At 57.2% G+C, this 26,334-nt stretch overlaps 1 protein-coding gene across 6 annotated transcripts in view; it reads left to right on the top strand.

The window, feature by feature from the left end:
* Positions 1-22,943, top strand: part of AACS (acetoacetyl-CoA synthetase) — a 52,795-nt gene extending 29,852 nt beyond the window's left edge. For 2 of the 6 annotated variants that reach the window (XM_064578206.1, XM_064578207.1), the window contains exons 10-18: positions 3,112-3,236; positions 7,392-7,456; positions 7,603-7,725; positions 10,776-10,889; positions 12,562-12,687; positions 16,970-17,153; positions 17,612-17,670; positions 18,497-18,699; positions 21,704-22,943. In XM_064578206.1, coding sequence (XP_064434276.1) covers positions 3,112-3,236; positions 7,392-7,456; positions 7,603-7,725; positions 10,776-10,889; positions 12,562-12,687; positions 16,970-17,153; positions 17,612-17,670; positions 18,497-18,699; positions 21,704-21,841 — 1,137 coding nt within the window. In that variant the 3' untranslated portion in view covers positions 21,842-22,943. The remainder of the gene's footprint in view (positions 1-3,111; positions 3,237-7,391; positions 7,457-7,602; positions 7,726-10,775; positions 10,890-12,561; positions 12,688-16,969; positions 17,154-17,611; positions 17,671-18,496; positions 18,700-21,703) is intronic. The other 4 variants (XM_064578208.1, XM_045887842.3, XM_064578209.1 and 1 more) reach the window with 3 other exon arrangements.
* Positions 22,944-26,334: the final 3,391 nt, after the last annotated feature.

The following is a 26,334-nucleotide window of genomic DNA, read 5'->3' as shown; positions in this document are numbered from 1 at the left end:
CGCCCCTCCCGTCACTGGCTTTGGTCCCTTCAGGGCCAGTGTGATTGGTCACGGGTTTTGTGACGGGGGCATTCTCTTGCGTGAGCCGGGTGGGCCCACCGGGAGCACACGGGTCCTGGTACGAAGGCGGCGGGAGGGCCAGCGTCAGAGAGGAGCCGGGGCGAGGGAAGCAGAGTTCAGAGTGAGGTGGGGTCACGAGCCAGCGGGCGGGCGTGGCTTCTTGAAGCTGGAGAAGGCAAGGGAAGAGATTCCTCCCGAGAGCTTCCCGAAGGCGCACAGTCCTGCTGACACCTTCACTTTGGACTTCTGGCCTCCAGAACTCTCACATAATGCATTTGTGGTGTTTTAGGCCACTCAGTTTGTGGCAGTTTGTTGGGGTGGAAGTAGGAAAGGTATACAGGTGGTTCTCCCAAGTACTGTGACAGCAGGGGGTCCAGGTGTGGAGGCGGGTTGGGCCTGAGACTGTGCTGGGGACCGGAGCTGCTCCCCATTGCAGGACCAGCCCCGGAGGCCCCGTGTCCCTGCCGTGGGCGTGGGCCTGTGGCTCCGGCTGCCCCCACGCCAAGCCCATGCGTGCGCTGGCTGGTGCTGCCCTCACAGGAGGAGTTGTGGTGGTTGTGTTTTTAAAGACTTAGTTTATTTCTTTTAGAGAGAGAGCGCACGCAAGAGCATGTGAACAGGGGCAGGGTCAGAGGGAGAGGGACAGAGCCCGATGTGGGGCTCGATCCTGCAACCCTGAGATCAGGACCTGAGCTGAAATCAAGAGTCGGGTACTAAACCAGCTGAGCCACCCGGGGCCCCACTCACAGAAGGAGTTCTGTTCTGGCCCGAATCCTTGCCGGTGCACCCGGTGGCCGAGCCCGGGTACCCAGCTGGTCTGCCTGGCCACCTCGCTTCTCACTGGGCTGTTTCACTAGAATCCTGGAAAGGCTGCTGCATTCGCTGAGCAAGGACGGGGGCCCAGGGAAGGCAGATAGCACAGTGGAATACAATGTCCTCCGGGTCAGACGCCACGGGGACGTGGGACGGATGGGACCCTGCCTCCAGCACATTCTCCTGGCTTAGTGTGGGATATGCATCATTAGACCAGAGCCTGCTTCAAGCAGTTGGAGACACTCCTGTCCTTGTTGAACTCTGTAAGATGAACACTTAGGACGAGTTAAAGGAAGTAGTGTTTTATTCCAAAAGAGGAAAACTTGAAGTTGGCTTTTTCCAACTGCAAATATCAAAAGGTTTCAGAGTGATTTAGCTCCGTTTTCTGGATGACAATTCTGTGCTGAGTTTTTAAGGAAACCGAATGTGTTCCCAGCCCGTGAGGTTGATGGCCAGGGCCCTGGCTGTGTCCCTGGGGACAGAGCCCGGGATTCCACGCACTCACTCAGGGAGCACCCCGAATGTGTGGCCACGCGCAGGCTGCCTCGTCACTCGGCATGTCCAGCTGAAAATCAAGGGCTTGGGCCCAGTGATTGGGGTTCCCCTCTGCTGCAGGGATTTATCCCCGACCCTCCTCCCCCCTCCCCCCACACAGGTCAGTGGTGCTGGGCACTGCCAGGCTCTGGGCCCTTTTCACGCAGAAAGCCCAGCAGTGTGATGGAGCGTCTTTTGAGTTGCAGGGAGACCCTGGCAGGTGCAACGATGTTCAACTCAGCTGCCTCCCTGGGACTCACGGTTTAAGATGCCAGGGTTTTACATCGAGGGCAAGAACATAATGAGAAGAACGCAGATCTGGAGCGGTTTTCCCAAAGGCATTTCATTTTTCCTGAAGCATCCTGCTTGGGAGGGATGGGCAGGTGGCTTTTTCTGTGGAGCATGCTGGCGCCCCCATCCTTGGGTGACAGCAGCTGCAGGGGTCCCCGCGGCCCGAGCCAGGCCTGCGCCGTGTCCCTAACTGATGGACTTTAACCGCTTTCTCGGACAGTGAGTTGTCCGGGTCACTGTGTTGCTTGGGCTGCCCAGCGCTGGTTTCTTTTGTTAGGAATAATTCCTCTGAAAGAAACTCACCTAGGGATATTAAAACTTGAGATTTTTGGGTGACCCCAGCACTGGTGTCGCTGAGGGGAAGGACAGGTGGCTTTTCAGGGGCCCACTGGGTTCTTGAGCCCGTCACCCAGGCCGTCGGTGACTGCTTGCTGAGGCTCTGTGCTGGTTGTCTCTTACGTGCCCTCGTCTGGGGGTTCTTAGCCAGGCTGTACTGGTGGGCTGCTTGGGGTGCCTCGTGGGGTGCCCGGCCCCCCTGAGGGACCTGCACAAGGGCATGGGCAGGGCATCCTCCTGGCCCTCCGTGCCTCCCGGGAGGACATTCCTGCTGCCTGCTGGAGCTTTCCTCCAGCTCCCTGGCTCCTTGGTTCCCTTGCTGTGTTGGTTTAGCTCTGCAACCGCCCACAGTTGCCCCTGCATGGATGGGAACACCATTGCCAGTGGGTTTGTGAGCACCTTTTTGCCTTAAAATTTTTCCTAACAAAAAAAAAGGCCTTCTTTGCATACGAAAAACATTCACCCGCTGAGACATCAGGGTCCTCCTGGGCCGGGGGCAGCCGCGTTGGTCGTGCTCACACACGCGTGTGCGTGTTCCCGTGGCACATGTGGACGCCTGCCCGGGTCTCTGGGTTTGTGCACAGCCACGCTTTCCTGCGTGGGGACAGGGTTCTGCTGCACCCCATCTGCTGGCTTGTTTTACACGTAAGCTCAGAGACTGGTCCACGTCCGCACAGGCCTCGTTCCCGTGAACGGCGGCGGTGGGCTGACTCCTGAAGGCTTGCCACGTGCTGTTCTAAATGTCTGATGCGGCTTCACGGATTCGTGTGCGGTGTTCCACAGTAGATGTGCGTGGTGGACTTCTGTGTTGGTGGACGTCTCCTTGCTTTCCATCTCCCAGCAAGGCTGCAGTAAACCTCCTTTGGCCCATCTTAGCGTGCACGTGTGCATGGATCTGTACGGGAAACTTGGCGTGGAGTTGCTGGGGTGAAGCGTCGTGCATCGGAGATGGGCAGTTCTTGCCAACTGTTGGCTCAGTTTCAGGAGGTTTTCTAGGGACGTGAGAAGCTGAGTGACAGAGGCAGGGGCACTTGGCCCAGCGTTCTGTTGACACTGTGTTCCTTCTGTCTGTTCCAGGTCGGCTGGATGATGTGGAACTGGATGGTGTCCGCTCTTGCCACGGGGGCGGCCGTGGTCTTGTACGACGGCTCCCCCCTGGTGCCCACGCCCAGCGTGCTCTGGGACCTGATTGACAGGATAGGGTAGGTGCCCGAGACACATGCTCAGCCACAGAGCCGCCCTGCTGTCCACTGCGCTAGCACTGGAGTCTTCTTGGGAGCGCTTGGCCCCCCAGAAGGCGAGGGAGGGCAAGGGAGGTTGAAGTTGCCGAGGAGGGCGGGAAGGGGCAGGCAGTCCTGACAGGGACTGACCAAGGAGAAGGGGGCCACCCCCAGGGGCCAGGAGTGAGTCTGGAACATCAGGGTACAGGAGAGGGAATGGGATCTTGGGTCTCTAACTCTGGAGCCTTAGAACTGCTGGAAAAGCCCAGGAGAAAGGGAGACAGGGCCAGCGAGGGTTCTGTCTCATGCAGGGCTCCTCCAGCTCCAGGGTGGACTGGGGTGTAAAACAGGCTGCCTGGGGGACAGTGTGGATACGTCCGTGGAGGGCAGGTGCAGAGCCCAGCACTGGGGCATTCACAGGGTCTGGGCGTCCCACCGCCAGCCTTCTGAGCCTCATGGTGAGAGGACAGTCCTGCTTTTGTCAGCTGTCCCTGGAGTGTCCTTGGACCATCACAAGGTTGCTCCAGAATGCTCCTGTAGATGCTGCATGGGGGTGTCTGCCTCCATGCCGTCCTGCTAATGGCTCGCTTCTTGGGTGGGACGAGCTGGGATCCCGAGGAGCAGAGGCCGAGTGTGGGGAAGGATGCTGGGCCCTCCCTCTCCCAGTTCCCCTCCTCATGGTCACTGGTGGAAAGTGTCAGGAGACCGTTCTGTGAGTGCTTTCTTTGCTGATGAATTAATCATAACCGGTGGAAGCGTCCTCCCCCTTGCGGCCCGTGCTCACTGTCGGCTTAATGATCGCGGTTCCGGGGGTGAGAATATAGAAGCAGCAGAGCTCCGGGGGCCTCTGACACGTGCTCATTACTCTAAGTTTGAGTCTGTTCATGGTGGGGAAGCAGAGGAACCAGTAATGTTTATAAATCCTTGGCCATTAATATTTCAAATATAACTTTGCCTGGCCTGGGTAATATTTAAATCCTGACATTTGGCTCACAATATTGGCGAGGAAGGTTATTTCCTAATGAGACTGTTTGCAGCGAAAGGTTAATTGAATCCCTGGGAACGGAGATGACTTTAAGAGCTTTACCCTTAATACCTGTGAGCTAGGCTCCAGGTGGGGACACTTTCTGGTGTGTGTGTGCACGCATGTGTGTGTAACAGGAAGACAGAAAATACGCATTATTGGGGCTCAGTGCTAACGAATTTGAAGGATTAAGGGCCCCAGGAAAGCCAGCTCAGTGTGTGTGTGAGTGTGTGTGAACGAGTGTGTGCGTGCACGCATGTCTGAGCATCCATGGGTATGTGGTCTGGGCCGACGTGGTAGGCACATCCTGAGCATCTGCCTTCCATCAGCCCCGGACGCTGCTGGAGACATGGTCTTGGCCCTCCACAGGGCCCCTCTGGGCCGGCCGCGAGCTTCCCTGCCCGGGTCATGGAGGCTGGCGCAGCTCTGCGGCCAGGCAGGAGCTGGGGGGGGGGGTGCTTGGGAGGACTGCAGGCCTCAAACACCTGCTCCAGCTGCCAACGGCCATTGAAGGAGGGGGTGCAGGTCAGGTGTGGCGGGAGACCTGCATCTGACCTTTACCTGTGCCCGCCTGCTGAAAATGAAAACTGGTCACATAAAATCCTACCTGTGTGTGGCGAGAGGAGCGGCTGTCCCGAGCCGGCCGACAGCAGGGTCCTTGCAGGCCGTTTCAGGGTCTCTGGGTTTTTAAATAACGTTGACTAATGTAGGAAGGAAATCTTTGCCGAAAGACGTGTCGGCTCAGAGACTTACGAACATGTCTGATAACAGAGCATTTATTTTGTAGACACAAACAAGGTTCTTCTAAAAGATGAATTTTCTTTGTCATTGGGGTGTATTTCTGGGCTCTGGGAGTCTGGTTCGAGGAATATTTGGGTTAGAGTTGGGGCCAGAACTCTGGGGTCTTTTGTCCAGGCTTTGTGTGTACCTGGGCCAGCATCAAAGCCACCTGAATTCCCACGTGTCGCCCGTCCCTGGGTAGAAGAGGCCTAGGTGGCGCGTGGTGGGGCCTGACGGACTCATCTGGCAGAGTGGGCTTGCTGGACAGCCGTCTGCAGGGTCATGTCCGCATCCTGCACATCTCTGGGTGTTTGCTCTGCACCAGGTGCCCTGCTGGGCCCTGGGGTATGCACAGCAGTGGTGGAGGCAAGTGGGTCCCTGTCCTCGTGGGGCTGCACCCAAATGGGGGAAGGAGAGAGAAAAAGTGCTGTTGGTGCCCTGAGGTCAGGGATGCTCCCCGGAGGCAAGGCCGCCTTGCCGCCGGGGTCTGAACCTCAGGCCTGGGGAGGGGACGCGAAACATGTTCCAGGCAGAGTGCCCGGCCCTAAGGTGGGACTGGGATAGGTGTGTGCGGGGAGACCCTGTGCTGTGAATGTGAAGGGTGGATGTGGGGCCGCCTAGGGGATGGGGGCAGGAGGCTGGTCCCTCCGGGACTCTCAGGCAGGTGTGCACGGTGGGTGCTTTTCTGCATGAAACGCGACACCACTGGAACGTTTGAAGAAACACAACCCGGTGTTTTTAAAGGCTAAGCGTTGCTCCTGAGTGGAGAATGAATGGGGGGGGGGGGGGGGCGGGGCAAGGGCAGGCGCAGGGAAACTGATGGGTCTTTGGCGGATGGAGTCCCCCAGGCACAGGGTGGGTGGCCTCGGAAGCGCTGTCTGTGAGCTGCCCTCGGGGCGCTGGGGCCAACACCTGTCCAGCCGGGAAGCTGCCTCATGCTTTGTGCAGGGACCCAGCAGTATTCCCTAACAATATGCAGTGCTGAGCACCCACACAAAGCTCCCATGCTTCGTGAGCTGAGTGTGTTTTTACACATCTCCTGCAAGCCCTGGAGATGGATGGGAAGACCTTCCCGTTCTTCAGACAAGCAGGCCTGTGACCCCGGCCCAGCACCTGCTCAGGGTCTCTGTGCATTGCCAAGGTCAGGGTTCACAGGGATATGGAAAGAACCACAGAGAGCCATTGATTTTGGGGATGCGCAGAACAAGGAATGTTGTTTTGGTGTGGTTGGTGGTTGGAGATCTTGGTGCCGGTGGCTGGGGGCGGTCACTGCTCCACCACCAGAGGCTGAAAGCATGCCTTATCTTCTGTGAAAATGTAGCTATTCCTGAAAGGGTGACACCTTAGTCCTTGGAGGTGACCTTGAATTTGTGAACCAGACGGGCTGAGTTAATGCAGTAAACACGGGGGACGTGGGAGGTGCCTGAGGTCTCAGTGGGGAGCTTACTGGTGGCAGGGTGGTGGTAGTGAAGCGAAGAGGGGGGCCGGGAGAGGCTAGCAGCCTCGAGGGGCCCTGCCCGCCCAGCCGCCCCAGTGTCAGATGGCACGTGGCTGTCTCCCTAGAGGGAGACACCACCCAGGGGCTAGGGGATGAGGTTTTTGCTGCCCAGGGGGATGCAGAGGGACCTGGATTTTGCAGCCTCCTTTGGGCCCGAAAGAGAAGGCATTATTTTGTTAGGAAGATGGTCTGCAGGTCAAGGGCTGCCTGGCTGCAAGAACAGCTGGGAGGTAAATGGAACGATAAATCGCGCTCTCCCCCAGAAATACAGTGATTTACGCTCCGCATGGTGTCGTTCTCCGAGTGCGGACGTGGGGGAAAGGACCGTAGACTCTAAACGTTTGAAACGAGAAGAGCTGCGATTTTGTAAGTCATTTAAGAATGGGGGTGGGTCCTGAATGCCCAGGATGGGCCCTGCTCCCACAGAGGGTCCTGCCGCCCTCTCCACCTCGGTGGAAGGGGCTCGCGTGAGGCTGGAACTTGAGGGGTCTCGGTTTTCTGGCCTCCTTTGGCAAAAGGGCAAAAAGGGCAAATACCCTACAGTTGGGAAGATTGTGGGCTGATGTGCGAGTCATTGTCTCTCACACGGAGCCACGTGTTCAGGGGGGCCAGGGCTCCGTGCGTGTTGGAGTTGGGGTGCAGACCTGTCCCTGCTGAACCCCGCAGTCCACACAGGTGTTTGCTGAACACTGGGTATTAATTCAGCCCAGAAAAATGATGTGTCTGGGATTTTGCAAACTTGCCAGAAACGAGTCACTAATTTTAGAAAGCTCTGGAGCGTGGAATGTGCAGGAGCCTTGAGAGTTTCTGTTTTCTTTCCCTCCTGTGCCCTTAGCATCACCATCCTTGGAACAGGTGCCAAGTGGCTGGCCGTCCTTGAAGAGAAAAACATGAAGCCAGGTCAGTACGCCCCTCAGGACGCTTGGCCTACGCCCCGTCTTGCCAGCCAAGGAATCCAGAGGCGCTCTCTTACCTGGTCTCCTGCATGCAAGCCAGAACAGAGGTGTCGGATTTAGTTTTAATCTTTCTGTGATTCTTCGCCCTAGTGGAAACCCACAGTCTCCAGACACTTCATACGATCCTGTCCACCGGCTCCCCTCTGAAAGTCCAAAGCTATGACTACGTCTACAGGTGCATCAAGAGCAGTGTCCTCCTGGGCTCCATCTCAGGTAGGGCTTGCACCGTGGAGAGGGGGTCCGGGAGGAAGCAGGGGAAGTGGGGCACGGCCAGGCTGGCCCCCCCGAAGTGTGCACAGCCTCTGACCCGCCAGGTCCACTGTCTTGAATTCGTCCCAGGTAAACATCAGGACGCACATCTCTGCACGGTTGGCTCTTCTCGTTCATGATAGTTAAGTTCTAGAAAGTCGCTGAGTTAGTGACCGCTGAACCATCGCTCCTGGGGGAGGTACACACACACACACACAAACACACACGTATCTCATCTTACATTCTGGAAACAACCTCATATTATAATCTTATATTCTGAAAACAACCTTTTCTGGTAGATTCTGTTCTCTTCACCTTACAGAAGAGAAAACAAGGTTCAGAAGTGTTAACTGACTTGCTGGAGCAGACCCCCCAACAGGGTGCAGTGCGGCCGGCCCCCGGGCCAGAGCTTCTTGCGCCCCCTGCCCCTCCCCTCGCTGTCCCCCGGTCTTCTCTCAGCGAGAGCTGAAACCAGAGCACGGCACTGTCTTGTTGCCCCGCAGCTGGGGACGTGCGTGGGGGGCATCTCGAGATTTCCACCACTCGGCTCATGCTCTCAGATGACCTTGAAAGCACCCCGAGTGTTGATCCTGAGGTCATACATTTTAGCGAGTAGGAGAATTTGCAAATACAGAATCTGTAAATAATAAGGATTGGCCAGGGATGAGAACAATTGTTGCAAAATCGTTTACGTTCGTTAAAAGCTGGAAATTACCTATATGCCTGGTAGAAGGGGATTCATTGACTAATTTTTGGTTCATCCTTAATTTTTGCGGCTGTTAGGAGGGATACGATGAAAATTCTTATTTAGATGGAAACATATTTATTGATACCGAAAGAGAGTTGTGATACGTTGAGTGAGAGAAGCAGATTGCAGACTACAAGTGTGGTCATTTTTGTAGATCGAGAAAAGGAATATGTGGGGGGGGGGTATACACCCGTGTGTGTGTATATGGGCATTGGGATTTCAAGTGACGTTTTTTTTCTCTTCACTTTTTTCCCCAACATGAAGTTGTATGAAGACAATTTGTGCATGTTGCAAATATTCAGAATCCAAAAAGGAGATAGAGTGGTGTCCACCCCACCGCCCAGCCCGTCCTCCTTCCCCAAGGAAGCCTGTGGTTGTTTCCTGCCGGAGGCATCTGTACGTAGGTGGGGGAGCGTGTGTCGGTGGGGTGAGACCCGTTTAACTTAGGGTTCACGCTGTTCCATGTTTCCCCTTAACAGAGTGACTTGGAGTTAATTCTGTCGTAGCTCATCAGAATCTTTAGATGACTTTATTTTTCTGAAAACACGTCTTTAAAAGATGCCATGTGATGTACTTGAAGCCCGAGCCTGCCCTGCCAGCCCTCCGCCTTCCAGCTGGACCCGTGGCCCGAGGCTGGGGGTCTCAAGCTGTTTTGGCGGGCAGGGAGGGCTGGGGTCCCGCCAGCATCTGAGAGTGGCCTTGGGACATCCCCTTTCCTTCTGAGCCTCAGTTTGCCTGCCTTAAAAGGGATGGATTGTACCATGTGGCCTCCAGGGGCCTTTCCATATGAACGCTGCCCGTCGAGTGGGCGGTCGTGCCGGGGCTCTGGCCATTTATTTAGCAGGGTCATGGGCCTCGTGACAGGTGACATCTATCAATGTTTGCTGCCTGTGTATCACTCTGTGGAATGCTGTGGATCCTGGAAACATGATAGCTCTCCTGTCCTGACACAAAACACTCTTCAAGATACTCCGGGGGGAAAAGCAGGAATAGGGTGGATGAGGTGCTCTGTGTGCATGAGAAGTTGTCTGTGGAGAGGGTCTCCAGCTAGGTGGCAGGGAGGCTCACATCCACTCCTCACCCTCCCAGAGTTCTGGGTCTTGTCTCAAGCGAGAGCCAGACGCATTACCTGTCCAGAATGCTGGTTTGCAGAAGCTTCGGGAAGTAGTCTGAGTGGTACCGCTGGCTGATCCGGTGCTGTCGGACCCTCAGCCCTGGGCTGGTGCTGTGCGCGTCCCACCGTCTTCCGGAGAGCATCCTAAGCCTCGGGGGGCAGCGCTCACACCTCCCCGGGGCCTGGAGCGCTGGTCAGTCCTTGCCAGCCAGTGAGATAAGCGTGGTTCTCATTTTCATGGGGCACACCTGCCATGGCCCGAGGTGTCAGGAGAAGGCAGAGGGGACATCGCACTTCCAGCCTCCGTCCGAGGGAAGAAGTACAATCAGCTTAGAGTCGAGGCCAGGATGAAAGCCTGCTGGTTGCTGGAAGCATCCAGACGTCTTACGTGGCTCTTGAGCGCCCTCCGCCCTGGGTCGTGCGCGCTGGGCACGGTGAAGGAGGGACTGCTGCTTCAGTTACGGGGGCATATTCCCCGGCACACAGACACACACGCGCGCACGCACACGTACGCAGAGGAGTTGCTGGGGTCAGGAAGCTGGCTCTGTGTGCGCCTCCCGCTCACGTCCCCCTCGGGGTCCCTTCCCGCCCCGAGTGCCCAAGCGAGGGGACAGTCGTCGGCAGCAGTGGGTCTAGCTTTGGGGGCTCCTGTCGTTCCTCCCGGTGCCTCTCCGGATCTGATTCCCTTTCGAGCTCCTTCCCGGCATTGGCGTGCTTCCTACCTGAGACCCAGCCTGCACGGAGCCCAGGGGTGCGGCTCGTCTGGCCACAGCAGAGGGCCTCTGTGTGACCCGTCTGCCCAGGCAGTTCCTGTGGGGTAGAGCTTATGGGCGAAGCTTCCATTTTCTGTGAGCCCGAGTCTCGAATTTCATTGTGACCACGAGAGGTCATTTATTTTGTCTCTCATCCAGCAGGAAGACTCAGTCAAAAAATAAAGCACCCAGACATGGGCGGTTTGCTGCAATTCCTAAATCACCTTCCCCATTTCTCCCTGAAAAGAAGCGCTAACCATCTGTGGATTTTTCAGTCTTCACCTGGAGAAAGAGTAGTGATACCTGTGTTTTGGGGTCTTCCTCCTTTGGTGTTCACAGTAAAAAACCAGGCTGTTTGTCTGTCTTCTGAATTTTGGATCTCCTGTTCCTTTGTTTGCAGGTGGCACTGACATCATCTCCTGCTTCATGGGCCAGAATTTTTCTATTCCTGTGTATAAAGGGGAGATTCAGGCCCGGAACCTGGGCATGGCCGTGGAAGCGTGGAACGAGGAAGGTGATGGCTTCACTAACCATCTTTCTTTCTGTGTCTGGGCGTGGCTGGTAGCTCGGAAGCACTCAGATGTGTAACTGCCCCGAGAGAGACGGCCCAGCTCACTTCTAGCCACCCACCGGGCTCCTGTCCCCAGCCCCCTTGGGCCTGCCCGCCTCAGCAGTCAGTGTCGGGTGGGAGCACAGTGGAGAGCTGTGTTCAGGAACTGCAGGGGGGCCGTTGTTCTCCCGGCATCCAAACCCCAGAGACACTGCTCAGGCAGCCCGCTGCCCTGCTGGTCTGACACCTTGACCCGGACCCAGTGAGGGAGCCGGAGGTTGGCCCCTCTGACAGTCTCAGGGCGAGCTTTTGCTCTGTAGCCTCTTAGTGACTATTGGTAAATCAGCAAAGCCTGTTGGTATCTCCAGCACCTAACAGGGCCTGGCCTGGCGTGTGGTGTGTGCACTGTACAAATTTGCCCTGCAGCCACTGTTATTTTAACCGGGCAGAGTGAATGGGGAGTTTGTGTGAGGAAGAGGGAGAGACGTCAGCCCTGGTGGTTCCACCAGGTCAGGGGCTGGAAGCCTGGATAGCACAGGAAGGATCTCTCCTTCCAGTTCACCGAAAATGTTGCCAGAGACCTTTCTGAAAATCAGTTCTTACTTTCAGAAGAGGACTTTTCCCTGGTGCTCACAAAAGTTCTCGGCCCCATATATCTGTTTTCTTCCCCACCGCCTGAACCATTTCTCTTGGTCTCCGTCACTGCTACATTCTGTGGCCTGGTCGGGGGGAGATGCTCCTGGCAGAGAGAAACCAACGGCCGTCTCTTCAGCTTCCAGATGTCTGTCTGTCCTCTATCTCGGGGGTTCTGTGGGGTGGGATGAGCTGGGCCAGGTGAAGGAAATGTGGAAACTCTGGAGCCTCCCGGGACGCACGGTGGGATGGTGACTTCTCAGTGCGAGTCCTGCGGTGCTGTGCTGTGGAAGGTGCTGGATAAACGGGCCCACTCACTGGGAGGGATGCTGTGCTGCCCTCTCTCCTCGGCCTCCCTGGCCTGTGCCGTGCCCGGGGCTGGAGACCGGGCGCCCTTTGGAGCAAGTGGGACTCGGTGCAACTCCCTTAGCCTGCAAGTCGGGAGTAGTGAGTGAAGGTGAAGATAGGCAGGGACGCGGTGGTGCAGGAATTCCACCCCTGGGAGAAGTACTTGCCCATACGAGCAAGGGGAGGCGTGCACGTGTGTTCCTGACAGCACGTGTACAGTAGGGAACAGAGTTGGGAACAGTAGAGCTTCCCCTTCAGGAGGAGTAGATGGCCACAGTCGCACGTGAAGAATTATAAGCAGTGAAAACAGATGAGCCGGAGCGCAGTGCGTAGCTGCTGAGCGAATCACCCCGACCCCACGCTGGGAGAGCAAGGCAGGGTGCTGGACGCACGCAGCGCGATGCCGTCTGCGCAGTTTGGAAACACGCGGGATGACTGTGTTGTTCAGAGACGCGTGTCGATGGAGTGAGCGTATTAATAATACACGTGTGGGAAAAATAAATTCCCTTTGGAGGAGGGGTTTGGGAAGTCGGGCGGGAAGGCCACCGGGGGCCAGTCCCGAGTCGGGTGTGTGGGCGGCGGAGAGCGTGAGCCTGCGCCGCGGTGTGTGGTTGCTGTGTGTGCTCGCGCTAGCTTTTCGTTCTTCCCGGACCAGGAAAGGCAGTCTGGGGAGAGAGCGGCGAGCTGGTATGCACCAAGCCGGTCCCCTGCCAGCCCACGGGCTTCTGGAACGATGAGAACGGGAGCAAGTACAGGACGGCCTATTTCTCCAGATTCCCAGGTAGGCCGGTCGGTCGGTCGGGGATGCAGACAGGGCTGCCCGGACTCCGCCGGGGCCGGGCCTTCGGGGTCTGGTCCTGGACACCCCCCTCCCGCCCCGCTCACAGCTCCTTCCGCCAGCGGGGCGAGAATGGATGTCTCGGGTCAGTATCTTGCCACATTCAGCTTGACGCCATCGTGTGAAACTGGAGTCTGCATTAGTTTCTTCCTTTTTTGAAAGATTTTATTTATTTTTTCGAGAGAGAAAGAGAGCGCACGAGTGGGGGTGGGGAGGGGCAGAGGGAGAGGGAGAAGGAGAGAGAACCTCCAGCACACTCCCTGCTGAGTGTGCAGCCCAATGCCGGAGATCTCAGGACCCTGAGAACACGACCTGAGCAAAACCAAGAGTCAGACGCTCGACCGGCTGAGCCACCCGGGCCCCCGTGGGGCGGTTTATGCTTAACTAGCCTCTGTGCGCAGAGCCCCCGGGCCCCAGGTGCGGCGGTTTGCCCGCGGGAGGGCTGCGGGCCGCACACCCTCCCCGGATTGTGCCTGCCAGTTCAGAGAGAAACGGCGTGTTCAGGAGGAATCCGGCTTGGGACTCTTCCTCTCTGCCCCGCGCGCACCCTCACCCCGTCCTCGCGGGAGCATTGGAGGAGGAGTGCCTCGGCGGTGGGGTGATTTACAACCCGCCTGTCACTCTCACACGGACTGACATGCTCGCGTTTCATCTTCCGAGTGGCGCCTTGCCCCAGAGCAGGGAAGGGTTTTATTTAAAGCTCTGACTCCCGTCTCCCTCTTACCTTCGTTCGTCAGCAAGCTCGAGCTGGTGCAGCCCTACCAGTCACAGTGTAGCAAGCCCTCTGTCCCAGAGCGGTTTTTGCCAGGTGCTTGCTTGCTTCGGTCTCTAGAAAGGTAATTTGATTTTGTGTTGACCGCATGTGGAGGATCAGTGAAGGGCAGGTGGCCGTCGGGGGCAGAATTTGCCGTGGACCCCTCCCGTTTCTCCGCCTGGCTTTGCACGCTTGCACGTCCCACGTAAAAACCACCAAATCTGGCATCGCGCCCCCACGTGGGCGTCGGAGGGGGACCCCAGATGTGGCTTGGTCTCCACTGGGTACCTGCTCACTTAAGCCCCACCTGGGATCCTGCCAGCATGCAGCTGCCCAGACGGCGTGAGGCGGGATAGTGGGAGCTTAGAGAGAGAGAGGAGTGTTCCTCAGATGACCCTGAAGGACAGGGCTGGGGCCCCTGTCTTAGGAAGAGAGTAGAACCTCAGCTGGAGGATTCATCTAAGAAATCCATCTCTTGTCTTCTGCAGTACTGCTCACTGGTCTTTGGAAACTGTCTTTCCTATAACTTGTTATGTATACAGGTTAACATGATAAATGTCTCAGGATTGATTTCAGAGTCTTTCTTTTTTTTGAACTTCTGGTATTCTCTCTTGGAGAAAACAAATATTTTGTGACCTGTTATATTTCCAATTTTCCTTGGCTGCCAGGAAGCTCAGAGTTGAAATCATTGCTTGGTTGTAGCAGTCCTCTACCCCCAGGGCAGGGTTTCTAATTCTCTTTAAAGAATCTCATCCTGTAGTCGGTTTTATAAGTAGTTTCCTCAGATACTTTCTGGGAGTAGGGGGAGATATATGAGCCAGTACAGAAAGAGGAAAGCAGTTAAGATAATGGGACTCTGAAGCTGTTGGTCGTGGATGGGAGGAACACGGGTAGAACCTGACTGTCCATGCCCCAGCACTGGGACATTCTGACACTGTACTGGAATTGGTGATTAAAGGAAACAGCTGGAGGCCAAGGCTGTCGTTTCTGTAGCAGGAAGCAAACTCACAGACATCGACATCATTAGGCCAGGTGAAAATGTAAGCAGGCAGGGATATCCAAGAAATCAGTAAGCGAAAAGAAGAAGTTCAACACAGAGGGAACAGTATCTCTTTTGTGTCAACTTTTAAAAGGAAATGTGTGTGTGTAAGTCTGTGAATAAATGCACAACAAAGGGTTATCTGAGTGGGGGAATTATGAGCTGTCTTGCTTTTCTTTATATGTTATCACTTTTAAAAACCTAGTAAAAATTTAAAGAGAAATTAGAAGCAGACTGAAGAAAGATTTAGACCATTCTGATTCTACAAAGCAATGATTTCAGCTCTGAGTTTCCTGGCAGCCAAGGCAAAAAGGGAAATAAAATGGGTCCAGGTAAGTGCAAGACACAGTCCGCTCGGGAGGCCAGGCCAGCCCACCAACTGTCAAGACTTTGAGCTTGATGGCATGGAGACAACCAAAGTTCCCCTCAGCCCACACCAGCAGAAGAGTTCAAAGCGGGAGGAGGCCCCCAGTTGTAACTGCCGGAGTCCTAGGTCCTACCATAAGAGAAGCATGTGCAGTTTATTCACAATGGCGCATCTACAGACGTGGAAAGCCATGCCATCGTTCTCTCATGCACAAAAACACATGCTCACCGTAGACGATTTCCTCCAGGAGGAAAGCCAGAGCAAGGCTGGGTCTCCCCCGTCGCGCTGGCATGCTGTCGCTGAAAGGGGGTGGAGGGAGTCGGTGTGGTGAGCACGGCTGGAACCATTGGCTGGGGGCACGGAAGCCTGCAGGGAAGCTGCATTTCTCTGCGGCGACCACCTGGCAGCAGAGCCACCCGCCCCGTGTGAATTCTTCCTCCCGACTCTGGATCGTATGAGGTGGAGGTGCTTCATTCACAAATGACAGTTCCTTCAGGATGCATTTGCGTCTTCCGTTTTGTCTCCATTTCCAGGGCCTTGCATTCATGGTCAAACTCCTGGGAGAGCCGGCTCTGCACAACCCAGACTGTGTGGGGGGCGGGCGCCTGGGCCCTGGATGGGAAAGGACTGGGGGGCGGGCGGGCGGGGCGCGCCCTGCGGCCGTGTCTGCAGCCCTGTCTCCCCCCGATGGCATCTGTAAGCCCGGTGTTCGGAGTAGCCGTCAGATGCGCTTCTGCAGAAACTTGGCGTGTTGCTTGCAGTCCTAGGAATGATCTTTTCCCCGTTTGTGTACATGAGTCTTTCTCAAGTCCCAGCAGGAGGAAGGGGTTTCTGTCTTTGGCGTGGGGAGGAGGGGAGAAGGACCTGGAGGCGCACAGCCCTCTTTTGCACCAGAAGAAATGAGCTCAGGAGGCCCTTTGTTCCCAAATGGCCTCCCAGGGACCACACTGCCTGCAGATGGACAGATGGCCTGGCCTTCATCTGGGCAGGAGCCTCAGTCACTGCTCGTGCAGTCTTGCCACAACAGTGAATGGGCAAGGGGATAAAGGCAATATGTGGTCACGGGTGGCGTCTCCTGGGCAGGTGCAAGCGGACGGGGTTTGCACCTCCAGCCAGGAAGTGTCTCCAGGGTTGCAGGGGAGGAGGTGCTCTCAGATGCCCTTTCTGGGCCGCAGGGACTCAGGGCTCATTTCAGGAGGCCAGGCTGCCCCTGGGGAAATGACTTCCAGGTGGCCGAGAGCCGGGGGGATGTGCTCTCAGTCATTCACACCCCTTTGGCCTCCGTTCATGCGGCTGATCAAGGGTCGCTGCCTTTGGCGGCAGGAGGAAGCTTCTGGCTGGTTTAATTGTTCCCTTGGCAATTCCCTTGAGGCGTGACGTCTCTTTCCTGTTCCGTGGGGGTGGAGGATGTGGCCAAGGCTGGGGCTTTGATCCCTGGGGATATTAGCTTTGCTGTATGCCAAGACGAGGGCCTCCCCGGGAATGTCGCCAGCCCAGGCCCCGGCTGCACACCGGGCCACACGGGGATGGTGCAGGTGATTCGTTTCAGGGTCACCTCTGATCCCTGCCCCCCCCCCCCCCCCCCCGCCCATTCCCCTGCCTTCCTTGTCCCCTGGGTTTTACCAGCCAGTTAGCTCTGTGCACGTGGCTTGTGCCTTAGCTCGGGCCTCCGTCAGTAGCCTCCCACTGGTCGTGCTCCTCCTATTATCCCACTCCAAGAGGGGCCCAGCCCCACCAGACCAGCCCCCTCCGCTGTCCCAGACCACCCTGTCTTCCTAAAGCGTGCCTTGTGGCTACCCTTCACTCAGAGGGCCTGCTCCCAAATCTCCCGTTGACCTTCCCTGGCCGCCCCTCGCACCCTCCCTGCTGGGGCTGGTCCCAACCCCGTGAATTCGTGAGGCCCTTGTTGGCGCCTGAAGGAGTGGTGTTCTCTTGCGTGCTGGTGCGTGTCAGAACTGGGCGCACAGGGGCCCCTGCTAGACGCTATGCTCCGGGGGCAGGAATGGTCTGGTCCACTTCTACCCCTGGGCCCCAGCCCCATTCCATACCTGTTTCTGTGCCCCAGCCGTGTCTGTTGACGAGCATCCTGTTGCTGTCCGGCCTGCCATGAGCGTCTGTCCAGGCAGCTGGTCAGGACCCCTTCTCCTCGGGGTGACTGAGCACCTCTGCCTCCCTGCAGGTGTCTGGGCGCATGGCGACTACTGCAGAATCAACCCCAAGACTGGGGGCATCATCATGCTGGGCCGGAGGTGAGGGTCTTTAGAGGGCTTCTCTTCCCTGGAGCCCCCTTTCCCGAGGCATCCAGGCAGGGGCAGGAGGCATCCCGCATGAGCTCCCCGAAGGCCAGTCTGGGCCTGACCACGTTTCTGTGCCCAGAGTGGGGTGGCAGGCTGTGGCAAAGGTGTGTCCGTCCACGGTAGCAACGGCCCTTCCAGAACTGGGAGCGTGTGGGTGTTGGGTGCACAGCATGTCTGTACAGGTGGGAAGGGGCAGGGGGGTGACAGGTGTTTCCACACAGAGGGGACTGCCTTGTTGTCTGGCTTGGAGTTAGAGAGAGAAGGTGACCGGCGGGCATAAGGAGCAGGGGAGGGAGCCTTCGTGACTGGGCCCAGCGTTGCTGTGTGGGAAGGGGGTAACTGCCCCCGCCCCCTGGGTGACGTGCCTCACTCAGGAGCCGCTGTGTGTCCGTGACCTTGTCTCTTTCCAGCGACGGCACGCTCAACCCCAACGGAGTGCGATTCGGCAGTTCGGAAATCTATAACATTGGTACGTATTTTCCCTTTCTCCTCGAATTATTCTCAAGTCATCCAGGAAGGAAGGAGGGTGTGTCCTAGAGGGAGCCCCAGAGCCTGCTTTCCAAAGAGCCCGCCTTTTGGCATAACTCTGGCCCATTTGCCTCAGAGGCTGTGAGAGCATGTCCTTTCTGGAATGTACCTCATCCACATTGCTTGTAGCCGTAAAGCCTCAGAGGCCCATCCCTGTTCCATTACATTTTATCTTCACAGTGAGCAACCTTGGGTTGCTTAATTGTGTCTCGTCCTTTTGGGTGAAAAAGAAGCACAGAGAGGTTGTGTGATTGCTGGAGGTCACACAGCACCACTTGGGACGCCACATACAGACAGTGGGCCTCACAGCTGCACAGTAGAGTCATCTGTGGACCTTTAAAATGCCCCACCCAGGCCCCAAAGTCAGCCTCCCTAGGAGGTGGCTTCCTACAGATGTCATGTCAAGGTTGTTTTTGTAGCCAGGATGGAGAAGTCCTGATCCATCTGCCTCCAGCCTTTGTTCCTCCCACCAGTGGAGTCCCCACCACTGGTACTTGCTGCCTTTTTATTTTTAAATTAATTTATAATTAAGCAAGTAAGGCCTGTGTTTGGCTTCTTACAAACATGTCCACCATTGCAGCTCAAGCTAAAGCTCCGACCTTTGCCAGTGATGGGCATTCTTCTGCTTGTTTGCCCTGAGGGGCTCTTCCCAGGAGGGTGGAGGAGAGGCGGCGGTCCCCATCAGGCTCGGGTGGCCGGCCTCCCCCTCCCTCCTCACTGGCCATGGTGGGTGGGTGCGAGACTGTGGCCCCTTCCTGTCTCTGCAGTGGAGGCCTTCGAGGAGGTGATGGACAGCCTCTGTGTCCCCCAGTACAACAAGGACGGGGAGGAGAGGGTGCTCCTCTTCCTGAAGATGGCTTCCGGCCACACCTTCGGGCCTGAACTGGTGAAGAGCATCCGCAGCGCCATCCGTGTCGGCTTGTCTGCTCGGCATGTGCCCAGCCTCATCCTGGAGACCAAGGGCATCCCGGTAGGTCGGCCGCCGGGCTCGGGCTCCTGTCCCCGGGCAGTGGCAACCAGAGCATCCTCATCCCCCGCCGAGAGCCCCCACACGCAGAGACTCCTCTAGAAGCTTGTTCTGCTTTATATATAGTTTGTTTGCGTTCCTGGCAACCCCATCTTTTTTCCCCCCAACATCTCTTTTTTTTTGTTAACCCTTCCTGAATTCCGTGTAAAGTAACTTCTGCTAAATACCTGTGTTCGGAGGCTAGGCAGTCCCAGCCCTGCGCATCCAAAGGGCTTTTCCCCGGTGTGGTTTTAGTGTGTTCTTAAAATTATTAATGAGAAAAATAATTTTAACTTTTTAAAGAGCCGCTGGGGTGCTGTTGCTCTTGCCTTTTAAAAGTTTTGCCTGTGGAAAGAAGAGTTGAATCTATTTAGAGGCATGTCTCCAGAAAGCTGCTCCCCCTTCTACTTTGTTTAGGTTCTGAGTGGGGGAGGAGGGGCGCCCAGATTGGATCTCAGCTTTAACTTGGACTGCTCACAAGGCGAATGTCAGCTGGGAAGAGGCTGCCGTGTGCACGCGGTGTGCACAGACCAGCCAGGCTGTACGGAAGTCTGCAGAACAGCGATTCTCTGACGGGGACACGGCGCCGAGCCTGCTGACTGGGCCCCACGGGAGCACAGCTCTGATGGTGCCCCGAGCAGGGCCTGTCCACCCGCTTCTTTTAAATTTTGGTTATGCACAGGAAGTGTCTCAAGCTTGGGAGTTCTCTCTGTCTCGGTTGCTGACTCCTGGTGACTCTGGGGACCGTGGCTCTCGCAGGGAGGGAAGGCACTTCTTGAGTCCGTGATACTTACTGCCTTCTGATGAGGGCCTAAGGTTTCCTTCAGTGAACCAGTTCTGTCTGCTTCTGGAACATTCTGGAGCACGAGAGTTTGATTTTCCCCTTGGCTTTCTTTTGTTGAAACAGGACGTGTGTCCTTTGCTGCTGGAAGGGTTATTCCCCAACTGTGCGTGCTCATGAGATTAGTGGCACGGTTTATCCGAGAGATACGGGAAATGGTGGCCCGTCTTTCTGTCCTCAGCGTGGCGCTCGGGTTGCTGTCAGCCCCTGCTCTCCGCAGGTGCTGTCTCCGCTGTCTGGTTGGGTTGGGAAGTCACTCCAGGGTTCCCTGAGATTTTTCAAGGCCCTTGTGTTTTCAGATCCTCCTGATCTGAACTAATGGATTTGGGGTGGCCCCGTGTGTCGTGCGCTGGGGAGGGGGTGGCCCGGCCAAGGAGACTTGGGGCACTTGGGGAATTGCGAGGCCGACAGGCCCCAGGCAGCCACGACTGCCCTGACCCCCGCACATCTTTGTCCCTGCTCACGGTTGAGACGCCTGGCCCATCCCAGCGGGAGGCAGCATGAGGCGCATGCCCCAGGGAGGCCCAAGCAGCGGCCGGTGGGCGTGGGGGTCTCTGCCTCCCCACCACCCTCCCCACCAGAGGAAGCAGTAGCAGGATTTCTTCTGAAACACGGTCTTCTTTCTTCAGCTGATGGAAGATATAAATTATTAGCTCCCCTGAGCCGTTCTTGGAGCTTTTCTGTAAAGCTTACAAGCCCATACAGCGCGTGAGACTCTTGCATTTTGGGGCGAGAGGGGCCAACACCCAAGTGACAGGCAGTCCCTTGGAAGCTAGCGCTTAGATCCTTAATTAGTTCACACTTTGCCTGAGTTTTTCAAATGAATGAATTTTAATTACATCTCAGGTTAAAAAAAAAAAAAATAGTGCCCAAGGAGGAGAGATCAGGGCACCGCCGTTTTACTGAAGGGCTCTGTCCTCGAGTCCCCTGGCCCCCGGACATCCGGCACTGCCTCCAGAAGCATGGGGATCAAAGGCGGAACATGCAGGCCACAGATTTTAGGGGGAGCTTTGAACGTTTGGAAGGAGTCTGGCTGTGAGGAAAGTAATACCCCATCCCGACCCGACGAACGGTTCTGAGGGAAGATTAGGGGGAAGCTTGGTGAGGCTCGTGGACGAGGCTCGCTGGCCAGTTGATGGTGACGAGGTGGCGGGAAGCCAGCCTGCTGCTGACATGATGCTGATGGCCCGATTTTATGATACAGAGAAGGGTAATGAAGTCACTGTAACTGACGAAATAGAAACACAGCCTGACAGTGAGGCACTTGCCAGAGCTGTCAGGGTCTGAGCCCCTGGACTCCTGTCCTCCCGGCAGGGAGAGGCGCTGGGCCCCCCTTCATGCTCGAGGAGGCCAACTGGGCTTTGGGAATCAGCCCACAGTCCCCCAGATGCGGTGGCCCAAGTGCCACGTGCTCACCGGGTGGAAGGCCCCCTCCCCGGCGCACCTGCGTGGCGGGCTCCAGGCCGAGGTCATTCGGTCCGCGGTTTGGTCCTTCGGTCCGTGCTTTGTATGTTCGGTCCGCGGGTCTGTGGTTTGCATGTTTGGTCCATGGTTTGGTCATTTGGTCCACAGTTTGGTCGTTTGGTCTGTGGTTTGGTCATTCGGTCTGCAGTTTGCACTGTCGGTCCGCGGTTTGCATGTTCGGTCCACGGGTTTGCGGTTTGGACGTTCCGTCCATGGTTTGCATGTTCGGTCTGCGGTTTGCACATTCGGTCTGCGGTTTGGTCGTTCGGTACACGGTTTGCACGTTCCGTCTGCGGTTTGGTCCGTTGGTCCGTGGTTTGGTCGTTCGGTAGACGGTTTGCACGTTCCGTCTGCGGTTTGGTCGTTCGGTCCGCAGTTTGCAGTTCAGTCCACGGTTTGGTCGTTCGGTAGACGGTTTGCATGTTCCGTCTGCGGTTTGCACGTTCGGTCTGCGGTTTGGTCCTTCAGTCCGCGGTTTGGTCCTTCAGTCTGCGGTTTGCATGTCCGTCTGCGGTTTGCACGTTCGGTCCTCGGTTTGGTCCTTGGGTCCGCGGTTTGGTCCTTCGGTCTGCGGTTTGCACGTGCGTGGACCCGGGAGCTGAGGGCTCTCTTCCCCTTGAGGTTCAGCCGCTGTGTTTCTTTTGTCCGCCCCCTCCCCGGCAGTACACCCTCAACGGCAAGAAAGTGGAGGTGGCTGTGAAGCAGATCATCGCTGGAAAAGGCGTGGAGCACCGGGGGGCCTTCTCGAACCCCGAGACCCTGGATTTGTACCGGGACATCCCAGAGCTGCAGGACTTCTGAGTCGCACCGGCTCGGCCAGCACCCTGCCAGTCGCATCTGTGCTGTGACTTCCGTGGGCTCAGGATGTTACTTTGGGAAGGCAAGTGTCCACAGGCTTGGAGAAACGTCGTGTCTGTCCCGCACTTGCGTCTGGTGGCTTCCCCACGTCGTCCCGGGCCACGTCCTGACCTTCAGAGGCCGAGAGGGAGCGTTTGGTTGTGTGTGTGGCGAGGCGTGGAGAGTGTGCGTCTTTGCACAAGTGTTCTTGCACGCGCTGCGAGGAGCCGGGGTCACCCGGGCGTGGACGGTTGTGGCCGATGGCCACGGTCACGGCCACGCTTTCCGCACGGGCTGGCGCTCTGGCGGCGGCGGTGCCCCTCTGAGGAGTGAGCTTGCCTTCAGCCTTGGGCCTGTAGTCCCCTTTGCTCTCTTCAGGTGTAAATCTGTGTCTCCCTTTTCCGTGGGTCTCCTGGCTCTGGCTGTCGTCCCTCAGGGCCTGGCCGTCCGCTGTGGCACGTGGACTGGTCCCCGGCGGCCGACCACTCCTGCGGGTCTGGTGCAGCCACGTGTCGTGCCCACCAGACCACGCTGCCTGGCGAGCAGAAGCTCCCGCTTGACAACTCGTGGGTTTCGTGCTTTAACAGGGTCTCCTTATTTCATGGACTTCAAATGGTTTAAAAATGTTGTCACATTCGCTATCCGGTGCGTGTGGGTGCTTGAAAACTGGATGTCCGCCCTGCGGGGTGGAGTTGCTCTCGGGGAAGCGGCCGGCCGCCCGGGCAGCGGTCACGGGTCCTCCTGCGTCGGGGCTGCCTGGCCTCAGGGGACACGGCCTCGCTGCTCCTCCCCCCGCCGGGGGCTCTTGGAACCTCGTGTGGAAGCTGTGTTCTCAGCAGCTGTAAATCGAGTCACGGGTTAGATCACCGGGCAGTTCGTATGTACTCTCAGTTCAGCACGTTAACGAATTCCTGTAATCCTCATGTTCGTTTTGTATTTTTAAAAACTGAGCACAATGAAGACCTTTTTCGAATCCCTTTTCTTCTGGATTATAAAAATACAGGGGGAAAGCACTATGAGGAATTTATGCAATAAACGTCTATATATATACATTTATGTGCACACACCTGCGTGTGTGACGTGCTGGCGTTTTCTCTGGAGGGGTGACTGGATCCGTGTCCGAAGCTGCTTGTGCTGAGGGGCCAGCCGGGGGCTGCGCCCTGGGGGGATGTTTGGCCATGCGGGTGGGACATTCCTGGGCCCCGGGTGACCGAGTGGCCAGTGGGGACTTTTCACCATGAAGCCAGCTTCCCGGAGGACAGGCTCGTCCTTACCCTGGGCTCCCCATGGTTCCAAGCAGCCAGGTACCCGGACCACAACCCCTGTCATCGCAAGAACCGTGTGTCGCTGGGATGGCGTCACAGAATCCAGGCTCGGCCTGGTGGGGGCTACTTTCTCTCCTGTCTCGGAAAGGCGGAGGCAGGCGCATACCCGGGGCCTGGGTCGTGACTGTGGGATGAGCAGTGCCCATCTGCGCTCCGCCATTCCCCGTCTGCGGCCGCCCTGCCTCTCACCTTCCATTGTGTTCCCGGCAGGAAAGAGCAGGAAGTGCCAAGAGGGCTGGGTCAGGGGCAGAAGGCCCCCTCTCTCCGGTCTATCCCTTTTCATCAGCGGAACAGTGGCTTTTCTGGAAACCCCACCCCGTGGGCCTCTGCTAGTACCTATGTGACCCGACATGGGCCACAGGGCCACCTCTAGCAGCAAGGGTGTTTGGACGTTTGAGCGTTTTTATTTTATTTTGTTTTATTTTTTTAAAGATTTTATTCATGAGAGACAGGGAGAGAGAGAGAGAGGCAGAGGCAGAGGGAGAAGCAGGCTCCCCACGGAGCAGGGAGCCCGACGCGGGGCTCGATCCCAGGGCCCCGGGATCATGACCTGAGCTGAAAGCAGACGCTTAACCATCTGAGCCACCCAGGCGCCCTGTCTGAGCGTTTTTAAACAGGACCTGTCACCTTTTTCTCATTTGTTTCTCGTTGCCGCTGTAACAAATTACCACAAACTTAGTGGCTTAAAACACAAATTTGTTGCCGTTCTGGAGGTCAGAAGCCTGATGCAGATCTCCCTGAGCTAAAGTCAGGGTGCGGGCCGGCTGCGTTCCTCCTGGAGGCTCCAGGGGAGAGTCTCTTCCTTGCCTTTTCCAGCTTCCGGAGGTGCCCTCATCCGTGACTGCTGGCTCATCCCTCCATCCTCAGAGCCTGCAGTGCCTCCTGCCCCCCACTTCCACACATAAGACCTCTATGATCACGATGGCCCCACTCCAGGAATCCAGGATCATTCTGCTATTTTAACACCTATTGATTCGCAGGCTCACTTTCATGTGCTGCCTTAAATCTCTTGGCCACAGAACCTAACGTCTTCCTGGGGCGTGTTTGGGGGCCTCCCTCTGCCTCCCTCACTTTGCAAACACGGTCGGGTCCTGCTGCTGAGAAAGACGGGAGAGTGGTCCTCAGGAGCTGTGAGCCCTGTGCTGGAAGAGCTGGGCGGTCAGGACCCCTGGCTGTCGACTGACCCTGGGCTGAGCTCGTCTCCCCCCGTGGGACCGGCCTGCCGGCCTCCCTCCTGGGACTCGGGCCTGACTCCGCGGGAGGCTTGGAGCCCCTGTCACACCGACTTGCCAGAGGCGTTGTTCAGGCTTCACTGCCATGCCCTTTCAGTTCCAGGCAGACCCCCAGGCTGGCCAAGCCCACACATCTGTATTAATAAGCTGCGTGGGACAACTTCATTAACGAGAGCCAGATGATCTGAACAACAGCCCTCGAACGCCCGTGGTGCGGGCTCTCCCGTGATGTGCCTTGGCTCGAGTATTGCCCTGAAAGCACCTGCTGGTCAGCTGCCATCCCTTTGCGATGCCTGCTTTTACCCCCCAGTCTCCTTCCCATCCCCCTGTTTCCCCACCACGCCTGAGTCCCCAGCCTCGCCAGGAGCACGGGGACCTGCAGTGCCGCCCTGCAGGGGGCTGCCGGGCCTCTGAGCAGCTGTCCTCTGGGTCCGTCTTCCCACCTCCAGGAACTTTCTCGGGGGTGCGGGGGACCGCGCCCACCCCCAGCTCCTCGCATGTGCAGGCAATCCTAGGGACCCTGGAGCACTGTGTCTGGGTCACTTGGTCCTTGACACTCAACTCTGCGCCCTCCCTTTGTGCCATGCTTCTCTGCACTGGCTTCAGAACGACCCCTCTTGCTGTGGGCACCTGCTGGCCCCCTCCCTGCATTCCGAGCCCCGGAGGACCCCAGACCTGCTCCCTCATCTGGATCCCCAGCCCCTAGCAAGCCCCTAGCAAATGGCCTGAGCCCCCTGAGGCTCGGGAAGGGTGTCTCCTTGACCTTTTAACCCACTGTCACTGTGGATGTTTGTGGACAGGAGAGACCCTCCCGTTGGGCTTCAGGTGCCCAGGGCAAGGGCTTGTGGGGAATGAGCTCCCTTTGAGGGCCCAGCCACGTCCCCAACTCTGGACTCCGGCCTTCAAAGGGAAAGCCGCACACAGATTTACGGGGTAGGTGCTTGTCATTGGGGTACAGACTCAGCTACTATCATGAGTCCCCCCAGCCTGGCTCAAACGGAAGCCTCAAACGGGGGCGTGCGTGCGTGTGTGCGTAGGAAGGCGATGCTTCCTTGTGTTTGTGTGGCTGCATTTTGAAGGTAAATTGTAAAGTTTATGAGGCAAACTTGTTGGCTTTTATAACATTTTGGCCGTGTGTGTATATGCGTTGTGTGTGAACATGGGCACGTGTGTGCGCGTTGACATTACACACTTGTCCAAACCCAGAAGAACAGGGCAGTGGACACGTCAGGTGTCTGTGTTTTTGGTCAGGGTGAGGGACGCGAGCCCGGCGCCCACGCCCACGCAGCACATGCGGGCCGGCCGGGAGACCTCCCCGTCTCACATTGCCTTGCCCGACTGTAGCTGCTCACGCCTTGGCCCTCAGCCTGGGCCCCGAGCAGCTTCCAGTTTGGGGACACCTTTCTGTGTCCAAGTCAGGCGGCTTTTCCTGGGTATCTGCAGGGCTGGGGACCGGGCACTAACTTACTCTTTCAGCAACGTACCCTGTTTGTCACTGGGGCCAGTGGTCACCGAAGCGTGGTGAACCCCTTGTGCCGTGGAGTGAGCACATCGGGCAAGAAGACAGGCGATCAGCAAGGAAAGGAGAGAAGGTCCGACCAGACACCATGGTTGAGGCCTCTCCAAGGAGACGGCGCTGAGGCCTGGCCTCCGAGGGAAGATGCACCGCGAGAAGGTGGGAGGTGAGCCCGTGGGCAGAGGAGAGCGAGCCAGAGCCGTGGTCCCAAGAAGGGAATGGACTGACCCAGAGGAACAAAGGAGAGAAGAGTACATTGGATTTTGAGAAAGGGTACAGAGCCGAGTGGGGGAGGGGCCGCGGTGCAGAATGTGGAGTGAGGACTGTGTTCCGAGGGCCACCAGGAAGCCACGAGGATTTTGAGTCCAGCAGTGACGTCTGTGG

Source organism: Mirounga angustirostris, unplaced genomic scaffold, assembly GCF_029215605.1.
Source record: "Mirounga angustirostris isolate CCGP_5_RB_7025 unplaced genomic scaffold, mMirAng1.0.hap1 SCAF_14, whole genome shotgun sequence".
In the NCBI taxonomy this organism is placed as follows: Eukaryota; Metazoa; Chordata; class Mammalia; order Carnivora; family Phocidae; genus Mirounga; species Mirounga angustirostris.
Note: the sequence above shows the minus strand (reverse complement) of the source record. Positions and strands in the feature narration are given on the sequence as shown.